General features: G+C 38.5%; 1 protein-coding gene across 7 annotated transcripts in view; it reads right to left on the bottom strand.

The window, feature by feature from the left end:
* Positions 1-229: 229 nt before the first annotated feature.
* MYL10 (myosin light chain 10) overlaps positions 230-11,541 on the bottom strand; it is a 52,302-nt gene continuing 40,990 nt past the window's right edge. For all 7 annotated transcript variants that reach the window (XM_083806186.1, XM_083806185.1, XM_083806183.1 and 4 more), the window contains 4 exons: positions 10,033-10,137; positions 6,357-6,435; positions 1,235-1,283; positions 230-469 (listed from right to left, as the gene is read on the bottom strand). In XM_083806186.1, coding sequence (XP_083662312.1) covers positions 371-469; positions 1,235-1,283; positions 6,357-6,435; positions 10,033-10,137 — 332 coding nt within the window. In that variant the 3' untranslated portion in view covers positions 230-370. The remainder of the gene's footprint in view (positions 470-1,234; positions 1,284-6,356; positions 6,436-10,032; positions 10,138-11,541) is intronic.

Here is an 11,541-nt window from a genome sequence, read left to right as displayed (position 1 = left end):
ATTTCTCAATTAGCACATGGAGCTTATGTATAAAAGACAAGAGGTTAAGCAACATTGCAGTGCCCAGTGGACCATCTGGTGAACATTAGGATTGTCAATAAATCACGAAAGCATCAGTTCATCAAGAAAATTCCATTTCAAACCACTGACACACACAAAAAAAAAGGGATGGGAAAAAACTCACAAAATTGGTATTTTCATCTTTTATAAAAACAGGAGCATTAAATAACTTTAATCTAATTTCAATTGTTTTATTGGTTCTCTTCTGATGACCACATGACTTCACATACTGAATGTTTAGCCCTTTGTCTTGCACAGAAAAGCATAATGAAATAACTTGGTGCATCATCGCAGGAGCTCAGCTTTCATTTTAGTCTTTCTCCTCACCATGGGTGATAACGTAACAGAGGTTCTTATAGTCAAGATTACCAGAGACATCTGGAGGGAAAGCAGCAAACATCTGGTTGATCTGCCAAGTGAACACGAGATAAGTGTTACAAACGTGGGACTGTGAGACAGCAACATGTACTGCTTTTCATTTTCAACCCAGTTCAGCTCCCTTCTGGCCTGATTCATTAACCATTATGAAAATTTTTCCCTAGTTTCATTAAAATTGAAATAGGAACCAGGATAAAACTGGTTAACACAGTCCTATTAGAATCCCCAAAAGTTCCCTATCAGAAAGAGCTTTCCCTAAAGTCCAGGTAAGCTCTGACTAAAAATTGTATTCCAGTCTGCACTCCAGTCTGTTCCTGCCATGAACAAACTCCACTCAATCTCTTCTTTTGAAAAGAAAGTCCCTCTAAATTCCTCCCAGCCAGCAGAATCCATGTTCAATCTCACACAAACCACAAAGTCAGTACCTCATTTCAGAACTCATTTCGGATTTCAAACAAAATAACTCTCACAGAAATGGAAAACAGATCACAGTCCCCACCCAAACGCATTTGAACTCTAGTAAATTCATTGCCCAGCTCACCATAGGAAAGAACAGCAAGAGATAGGCCACGCTTACACTTGGATGGAAGTCCAAAGAATCTGTTTGACTTTGATTTAGCCATGGAGCTATTCAGAAGAGATGCTTTGAATTGTTCCTAATTGCTAGAGCTGGCCTCAACCTTCTCTCAGACTGGATTTGAGCTGATTTCATGCATTTAAAGAGGGGCAAATGCATATGGCTGAGGAGTAGCTGGAGATGCATTCCTATTTTGAGTAAGGAAGAAAAGGTCCTTACCTCTTCTTGACTGAACCGGTCTGCCTGTGTCATAAGCATTTCTTTGATGCTGTTCAAATAAAATGAAATAACCTGATTAAAGGGTGATAATGGCACATGACAATTCAGAAAGCAAGATCCCTCCTGAAGTCGCATGAAAGAAAATCTGTGTGACTGCATAAATTAGAGCTGTTAATCCTTACATGATATTGTAAGAGATTTTCTGTGGGCACCCATCAGTGTCAATGCCTCGCTCTGCCAACTTATTTTGCTTTTGTGACATTTTATAGAGGTTTTAAATTGTTTAAGGTTATTACCCTAATTGTAATACAGCAATTTTGTATGCTTATCTTAACCTAAAATGGTAGGTTTTCTCACTTGCTGTTTAAAGTTTGGATCACTTAACAAAACCAAAAGAAAGAATATTTTCTGTAAAATCGGAGGATGAAAGGAACGGAGCATGAAATGAGAAAGAGGACTTGAAAGAGAACTCCAACAGCTATTCCAAATCATCATCTGAGAATCCCTTTATTTGCATGCAGTCATTCCCAGAGGAGACTGTGAAACTGTGTGAGACCTGTTGTATTTCATGGTACAACATCTTGATCTGGAGTTACAGAAGTGTAACAAGGAGCTTATCCCACACACAATCTGCATCTTATGCAATTACATCAAAGAGAATATTTTTGGGACGGATCCTCAGCTGATTTACACTCTGCTTTCAAACCCATTGTGGGAAGTCAGTATAGCATGTAATTTTTTTTACCTAAGTGTATAGGCGAATAGAAAAGCCAAGAAGAACAATTACTGCTTCCAGTCCATCCCCTTTTCATAAAATGTCTTTACATTTCACCCCGTTACTCACATACTGATGGCAGTGTATGTACAATCTCTGAAAACATCCACCAGTATCAACTCACTGATATCACACAATCATCCCTTCCACTTGCACTGATAATTTCTCCTTTCTGTAGGAGAATTCCTATATTAATTCAAAAGATTTTGCATTCACATTGCAAAGGCACAGTTGTTTTTTATTGTTGTTGTTATTATCAAAGGTATTTACCAGGGCTTTTTCCAGATCAGTAAAACAGATTATAGATCCGTGATGACAAATGAACAGCCTGATGTACAAAAACAAAAGCTGAAACAAGTACAGAAATCTGTTTTAGTTTGTAGATTGGAAAAAAGGACGTTTTTTTGAAGAATTGGTATGGGGAGAGTACAATAGCTCTTCTGAAGACAGCCCTTTCTGTTTTTTAAAGTGAATATTTAAAAATAACTACTTATAATAGAAATCATGCCTGCACAGGAACACTTTCATACAAGTAAAATTCACCTACTGTGGATGCAGATGTTCAGGCAAAATAGTAACGCTTCCCTTCCTGCTCCCATCCAGCATTCATCTTGAGTGAAACAAGTCACACAGATAAAAGTGTAATTTTGATGGCAAAGCTACAACTTTACTTCCTCATATCTCTAACACATATTTTTTTCCAGTAAAAAGCTACAACAAAGACATTTGCGTAAGAGGCATATACACTTCTGAATCTCTTTCTTAATGATGTGAAGTACTCACTTGGAAGGACACAAAGGGAAAACTGAAAAAGGAAGTTTATGGGTAATGAATAAGGACCTTACCCACAAGGACAAGCATGGAAATATTCAGGCAAGTTTGGGGAAATACTCTGAACTCACAGACAGGGCTTAAGCTCTCGTATATGTTTTCCTTGCACTACTTTCCCATGCTCTATACTTAGCAGTCTTTCTTCACCTCTTTCTCTCATATTGCCATTTCTGTCTTGTTAGTCTGGTCATTTGTTATGTGACTGCATTTTTTGAAGGGGAATTCTCAGATGCTCTCTGGTTCGGGGAGTAGAGAGATCATTCTCATCAGCATAAATTGATTATTGGATGTATGTGCACTGGGACAAACATCATTAGCAAATGTAAATAGGAAGTGTGATACAGGAAGGAGCTTGGTGAATAGAAGGAAGCACTTACAGCAATTTTGTCAGAAGTCACAAATAAGCTTCATCAGAAACAGGACTGAATTAAAAAGAGATCTGGGCGCGATGTGTCCTCTACTCACATGCTTAAAGTATTTAGGGGAAAAGAAAAGATCAAATATCTAATTATAATCTTCTGATGCATATCCCAGTAGGCTCTGGCACACTCACAAGGAAGAAGGACTGAGTTAAGGATCTATGCACATTTTCCATTATTTATTTTATAGGGAAATGAACACTCGCTATTTCCAAAGCTAGAGATTATGTGTTTTTTTCTTTCTTTCTTCATGTATCTTGTTTTCTTTTTTAAAGACTATTTGTTTCTCAAACAACAACAACAACAACAACAAAGTCTTCTGGGCAAAAAAGAATCATTTGCCTTGATGTGGGTGTCTAAATGTTATCTCTTGTCCTGCCTGACATCAGTTCCTTCTACAGAAACAAATATTTTGTTGCCTCCTTGTATTTTCAAAACATTTTTAAAATTATCTGTAAAATCTCTGGGACACTTTGTTATTCCCCTGGGATTTCCCTTCATACATTGTTTTCTCAGAAAAGAAAAAAAAACACCACAGGTGAGTTACAATAAGCAGTTCTCTACAGCTATGATGAGAAATATCACGAGCTCAGTCAAACTAATCTGTAAAAGTCCAGAATGCATTTAAGCTCTCTGGGTCCATTTTCCTCTGGTACAAATCTGTAAAGTTTTGTTGGCATCAGCATTAGACACAGTTGATGTTGGCCTGACTCACTTTGTCCAATGAATGGCATTTAGGACTGAATCATCTAACCTTTCCAAAAGCTATGCCAGTTTACACCAGCTGAGAATCTGACCTAAAGCATTTTCTCTTTTTGACATCATGCTATAGGAAGAAGTTTATGTGTGGTATAATGATGCAGACAAACAAAGTCTGTCATTGAACTTGGAATTAAGTTATAAACTCCTGGAGCTTCTGGAAAGGTTAGAAGACTCCATCACAGCTACCATCAGATGGACTAAGTGAGTCATTTCCAGACTAGAGGTGAAAACACGCAGAGGGAAGAGACATAAAAATCCCCAGAAGGATGTTAACTCCATGAACATAAAAAGAAGTTCTGATTAAAAGGTCAACATGGCTGGTTTTGGAGAGGAACATTCCAGGATTTTTTAATACGGAGAAATATTATTTATTAACATTAACTGTCATATTGAAAGGGCTGCATGAGCCAACAAAAAAATTATTTCAAAACCTTCAAATGCCTAAATTTTGGAAACATATGAATAGAAGTTAAACCTCAAAGACATTCACGGAATTGATTTAATGGTTTGTTCTGTAATGATCAACATTACCCTCGGGTCTAATAAGTAAACATTATGCTCTGTTGTGGTGATGAACTAAAACAATTGTCTAATGTTAGCAGTGCAGTGGGGGTGGGAACAAGGTTGACCTTTTCCATCAAGGAAAAAAAAATGTATTTCTCTCTCATCTTTATTTTGGAGTGTGATACTGCATTCCTAATTTGCCCCAAACTCCAACTGGCTTCCAGCATCCAAGGAATGTAGAACTGGACACAGGGTGGCAAGCTGGCAGATTTTGTATGTGGTGCATTGTTACAGACAGTGGTGGGAAATATAACATTTCATGGGTTTTGTATCATCAGAAGGTTGTATTTCATGGTTGTGATTTCACTACCGTGTGATCTGGCCTATTAAGCAACAAGCTAAACTTTATTCTGATAATGTTTGAGTCACTTTTGATGTATTATCCTGAGTATTCTTCCCAAGCTGTTTGGACAGTGTTAACCCCAAAGCAAGCAGAAAAACTGTTAACTCTCTATTCCTCCCACTTGTTTGCTACATCCACTTGTTGCATCTTGATTTAATTAATTTGGAAGTTCTTTACTGAACTTGGCTTTTTTGGGGGGGGGGGGGGGGGGCGGGGGGGAGCATATTGCTTACCATAACAGGACTCTCATACCCACTGGGAATTAAGTGCCACTGCCATAGAAAAGCAAATTGGTAATGGAAAAATATATTGTATGTGACTTTCCTATTTTTAACTAACTTCATGAGACATTAGTAATTGCAGATACTGTCCTGGAAAACTCCACCTCAGAGGTTCTGGTAACAGGCTTAGTATTCCTTTACCTTATCACAACATCAGCAGAATTTCTTGATGCAAATACAGCTTTGTAACTCATGGTTCCCTAATAAGCTTGCTATACGTACTATGCTTTAGAAAACTTACCTGAGTTGGCTGCTACATTAATAGTACAGACCCCAAATTCACTGAGGAATTTCATCATATGCATAAATGTAGGCACATAAAGCATTTCACTGGAGCCATAGGTCAGACCTCCTCATCCACTGCCTTGATTTGGTATCATTTATCTCATTTACCTGAAGGCCTGCTTACACCATTTGGACAGTATAATGAGGATTTACATTTGTGCAATTAGCTCTTAAAGTCTTTTTACCCTGCTCTGTTGGTGTAACAAGTTACGAATACAAATTAGGTCCTGCCTCCTTATTTAAAGAATAGCTATATTGATAATAATTGCCATATTATTAATAGCATTATTTGCTTTTGCTCCCACCATATCTAGTGGAAATTTACAGCAAATTGTTGTCTAGAAGCAGAAGGCTCAAACAGTAAACATGTAACAAGGAAAATGTTCTTACTAAAACCATGTCCCCGAGTTAATTAAATTGATCACTTTTTTTTTTTTTTTTTTTAAGGGGAATAGCTTTCCCATTTTAGTCAAGCTCTCTGAGAGCTAGGCACCAGACATTCATTTTAATTTTACATATGGAGTTAATCTACAAAGAGTCATGTGTTGATTTATATCCAGATCTTCAAAAAAGGCTATCTAATGGCCTACATGTGATTATATTTCCGTTGCCTCTTGCAATGTCTGAAGACAATAACATCTCTTTTTGGTATACAAATACAATCATACAATGGTCTAGTCTTTTAACTGTGGCTTACAAAGCCTGCCAGTTCCTCTGTCTCTTAAAATCCTATGAAAAATATAGCTTTTAAGGAGTTCATTAAACTTGTACAATTACAACTACTACTACTATTACTACTACTACTACTACTATTATTATTATATGATTATTATTATTATAAAAGAATTTTAGGTAAACTTACTAGTCTGCCTTTATGTGGCCTTTTCCTTCTGGGTCGAAAATCTTAAAAGCATTCAGAATGGTTTCTTCTGGGTCCGTGCCTAAAATTAATGAAATATAATTTAGAAGCCAGGGTGTATTTCTGTAGCTGGTGAATACTTGCTATGTAATTGTGTTCACTGGAAAACAGAGCAAAATGGAGAATTCTGCAGTTGGAGGTTTGAAGACAAAGGTTCCTTAAGTCAGCAACATTTGTCATGTCAGATAAACAATAGAGGTGAATAGTTCAATGCTCAGAAGCTTAAAAATAATAACTCATATCTATTCTGTGTCTGCAGGAGAGAAAACTTCCAGGAACTGGTCTCCAATATCAGTACCCAGAGGATTAGTGGCTTTCAGAAATGAAAATATAACAAACTGTTTCCCTCACTGGCTTCCTCTAATCTTGTACTGTACGTTCCTTGTAAAAACACTTTTTGATGTTACTTGTTCTTCACTATATAGAGAAGAGGTTATTTCCCTCACTAAAGGAAATGGAGCTCATCATAAAAATCCGAATGTCAATGAAACACAGTGGAAACAGGATGATCAATATAAAATGGTGATTTGCGCTTATATTCTGTAGCACACTCCCACTTAAGTATATCTTCATTAAGTAAGTGTTACTTACAGAAACAGAATGGTTTAAAGCACTAGATTGTTGCTCCAAGAGTTTGCTTCTGCTCTTAGCTGGGCCACAAACTTTTGGTATGACTTTAATTTCTCTGCTCCTCTGCTCCCAGCAATAAAATTATAGTAACAGTCTTCTTTTTATTCCATCCTTTATCTGTCCCATCTATTTAGACTGGGAAAAAAATTGGGTCAGGGAATAGCTTTCACAGTGCCTTTGGCTGGGATTTTTGACTATTCTGTAATACTGCAGATTCTGCGTATTCTTAATCACAATCAGTTTCTACCCACACCGAAAGATACCCTATTTACTCTCTTTTTGACTACTCAGTATTTCAAAACGTTATGGTACCACAATGCAAACTGTTATTATATAACTTTAGGAAAACAAATTTACAAGCAAGTATATTGACCCATGAGATTACTTGGGATGCTGAACTGTTGAAAGTGTGACTAAAAAAGGGTAACTATTGGAAGAATCCCATTACTATTTAAGTTTATATTCCAACGTTTGACACAGAGAGAACCAGAACAGAACCCAGGCAAGGTTCTCTGCTCTAACAAGTATATACATTCTTGACACCTCCTTAGTTTTCTTTGTAATCATAAGGATTAGTACTAGTATCCTAGGGGATGTAATGGTCAATAAACCAAAGACTATATGGCCTCCTTCTTGTTATACACTGGCCGTGTATATTTTTCTGCCAACCTGTAAGCAATGTATTCAATCTACAATGAATGTATGATCAACACAATGAGGATTGGTATTTAATGACTGTTTTGATAGTCCTTTGAACAGAAACTTCTCCCAGCTCTGAGGAAAGGTCTGCATTTTAAATAGTCACCACTGTGTGGGGGATTTTTTTTTCTCCTTACTGTGTTTTACATTTTCTACTCTGTCATATCCTTGGACTTTGGCTTTGAAGAGAAGCAATGCAGCAGGCATTCTTTATTGATTAGCTGGTAAATAAAGTGGTTTCTTTGATGTGCGGCATCTCTGTTTTCTGTACAAATTGTATTATTCTGACTCCCTGTAGAAACAGCTCCATGTGGTTGGCATTAACATAAACTGAGTTTTGTTAGCTGTTCATCTGGCATCATAATCTCCATATACAAAGCTAAAGCTCGTCCCAAAAATCCCAGCTTCCCCTTTATGACAGAAATCAATTATAGCACAACAAATTTTACTTAGAAAGCACCTTTCACCAAATTCTCTGAGTGGTACTTAGCTAATAAAGAGTGTTGCAAAATTGCCATATCCACTTCCTCTAGCCTTTTCTCCTTTTCTAATTGCACTACAAAGGCTCTTCATCCCAATTAGTTTTGATTGGGAATGTGCAGTCTTTTGGCTCTGCTTCCTTTGCATGACAAACCCAACCAGAAGGGCATGACAAGCACAGCTGTGATTTTCCCTTCACCAAATGGAAATTAAAAAAAAAACTCCTCCTCTGCTAGTAGCCAACTGGAAATCTGCAGACAACAGGGGTATGCTTTACCATTCACCTTCTTGTGCTGGCACTGGTTTTAGGCCACACAATCGGCAGGGCTGGACTCCTTGCCAGCTTCAGCAATCATAAGAGATAAGAGGAAAGATGGGGATGGAGGAACAGCTCATTTCCATGCTCTGTGCAACCATAAGCAACACAAATAGACAGCAATATGCAGCAGGGCACCCCTTTAGAAACCCACAGGAACACCCCATCAGAAACAGAAGAGCATGGAGAAGGGCATTACCTACTTTGCCAGATGATATTCAGAATGTAAAGGTGCAGGTACCACTATGATCAAGACAGATCAATGTCTGGGTAATAAAATCTGCACCTCAATGTCAGTCTAGAACCTTCCCCGTCACCTCCCAGACATGCTGTATTCCTTATCAATAGTGAGTTTCTTTGAGGACTAGTTACATCAGTTCTTCCTTTCAGACCTATTTTCTATTCCAAGGGTAAAAAGCCCTTCTTTGAAATTGTGCTTAGGAGTATAAAGCCAGAGGCCAGCAGCAATACAATAAATGCTTTTTTTAAGACGAGGTGATCAGATTTTTCCTTTTTTCCATTCATTTTTATTTGTGTTATCTTCATAATTTTTACCCCAAGGAAGAGTAAAGAGGGAAAAGAGAATCACATAATATTAGTTGTTTTAACAGTCTTCTGGAATGTGCTTGGCTAAGGCCAACTACCTTGCTCTGAAGGTCAAGGCTTTCACCTATCTCTAATTCATACAGGAAGATGACTAGAGGGTTCTTTTGGCTTCACACTCCCTGTTTTGCAGTTTCCAGCCATATAAACGATATAACTAAATTACTAGCTTCCACACAGAATTTAGTACCTACAATTTCTGAACTCCCTACAGTCATTTATATATATTCTGTGGCAATGGGCCAAATTCCTCTCTGTTATCATTCTAAATCCACTGAGATTAAATTAGTCCAATTTATCCATTCATTAGGAGTTATTCGGCAAAATCTTCATTCAACTTAAGCCAATAGCTTAATTACCATTGACCTCAAATGAAACCAACCCTGGGCTACTGGGTTACTACTATAACAGAAAATGAGGGAAGACCATGCTGCTTCTTCATGGCCTTTAACTGTAAGGATAGTGCAGAGGTCATGTTCGCATGAGTCACAGGAGTTCAGAAAGGTTTTCACAGAATACTGAAGATAGTTTTAAACCAGTTAACACTGGGAATAATACCAGCACAGCATGAGCGACAGACTTCAGCCTAGGACCCGCAGATGGTGAATAACTCTTCTGCACTGAGCTCCAGCCTGCCATGATTTCATTACCTTCTAGACCTCAATTTGCCACTTTCATGTTGGCTTATGCAAGCTGAAATCACACCTTTGAATTGTCCTCTGGACTGTCTCTCAGCCATTTCATACTTCATCTCTGTCTGCAAAAATGGAGATCACTCCTTGCCTTTAAGCATTGTTCTGTGGATACATTACTATAATTTGCAAGGTGCTGAGATATTTCTGTGCTTAGGATCTTTGACAGATACCTCTCCAATCCCCCAAAGGTACTTACCTTTCAGCTTTTCCCCAAACATAGTAAGAAAGACAGTGAAGTTAATAGGACCTGGCGCCTCCTTTACCATGTCTTCTAGCTCTTCATTCTTGACATTCAGACGACCTGCGGCAGAGATCATTTTTCATAATAAATCACAAATTGTGTTTCAAAAAATTATTCCCATTCATCTCCTCCCACTGGGGAGCTCAGGGCTCTGTGCAACTTTGCTAATAACATGGTAGAACACAACTCCAGAGTATTCCAATGTATTCTGAGTTGGAATACAGAGTTGGCTCTAAGATCAAAGGGTGACTGAAGGAGTAAGAGGGATAAATGATATAGACCTGGCCAGCAGCAGACCAAAGAAGGGGCCACTTCCAAATAAATTGTTTTGCTGTTTGTTTTTGTTTTTGTTTTTATTACCTCAGGTGAAATACCGACCCCATTGTTATTAATATAGCAGAGTTCCAAGTGACTGAAGTGGATCCAAGGTCTCAGACTTTGCCCTCCTGTATATTGAGATGCCTTTGTGCGTAGAGGGCAGATGGATGAGCTGAGCAGTCCTATCCCCTCCCCATGCTTGTGCTGGACTACTGATGAGAATTTAGAACCTGGCATCTCTACTCAAATTGAGTGGTAATTTGCTGTGACTGTACTTTATAGGCATTGAAGGGCTTCACTGAACATGAAGGATAGCAGAACTTGGCCTTAAGAAATAAATATTTCAGGGTAACAGTAGCTACAGGCCAAAGTTGGCAAACTCCTTTGTCACAATAAAGAGTTCAGGAGCTTCTGCTCTTTGCACTGACTCTGCTGCAGTCTGATTCCACCCCAGGGAGCACTAGAGATTCTTATCAAACTCTTTTTAATAAGATCCAGATGGCAAAAGCCCAAATGCCTACATCACTGTTCAAGCCTCAAATGTTGCAACGTGGATAGAGCTTCAGGTTTGGGCTCCTGAGCATTTTGATTTTTCTTTTTCTTGGGACGATTTTTTTCAATCTGCTTGATGTTATCACGATTATAAGGCACATGAAATGGACAATACCTAATCTCATGACATGCGCATTCCACCCCACATCAATGCACAACAGCACAGAACCTCACATGAAGTCTTCCTACTTTTGTGTGGGCAGAGGGGCAGCTAGTCCATGACAAAAACATTAATTGGTAGATATTGCATGGCTCCTAGATAATAAAGGTGCAGCTTGTGAAGCGTGGATTCAGAGGCTAATCAGAAATGCCTGGCATGGACCCCTACTTGGGTGGGCTTTTTATGAAATACTTGCAGGGGAGGGATCAGTGCCTTTGGACAGCTGCCAGCTGCATAGCTCTGTAGCACCCGCCAGTGAGTCCCAGAGAGACCTTCATTCAGCATCTGAACAAGGCTTCTCAGGAGACTTCCCAGCTGGACCTACGTAGTCAAGACAGCAACTACCATAAAGGAGGAGGATCAAACTGAACAGGTTTCCTTTTGCCTTCTATGTATCTCATTACTTCCCTCACTGTAATTCTAACACAAATTTT

The sequence above is a fragment of the Anser anser genome (genome assembly GCF_964211835.1).
Source record: "Anser anser genome assembly, chromosome: 20".
NCBI lineage: Eukaryota > Metazoa > Chordata > Aves > Anseriformes > Anatidae > Anser > Anser anser.
Note: the sequence above shows the minus strand (reverse complement) of the source record. Positions and strands in the feature narration are given on the sequence as shown.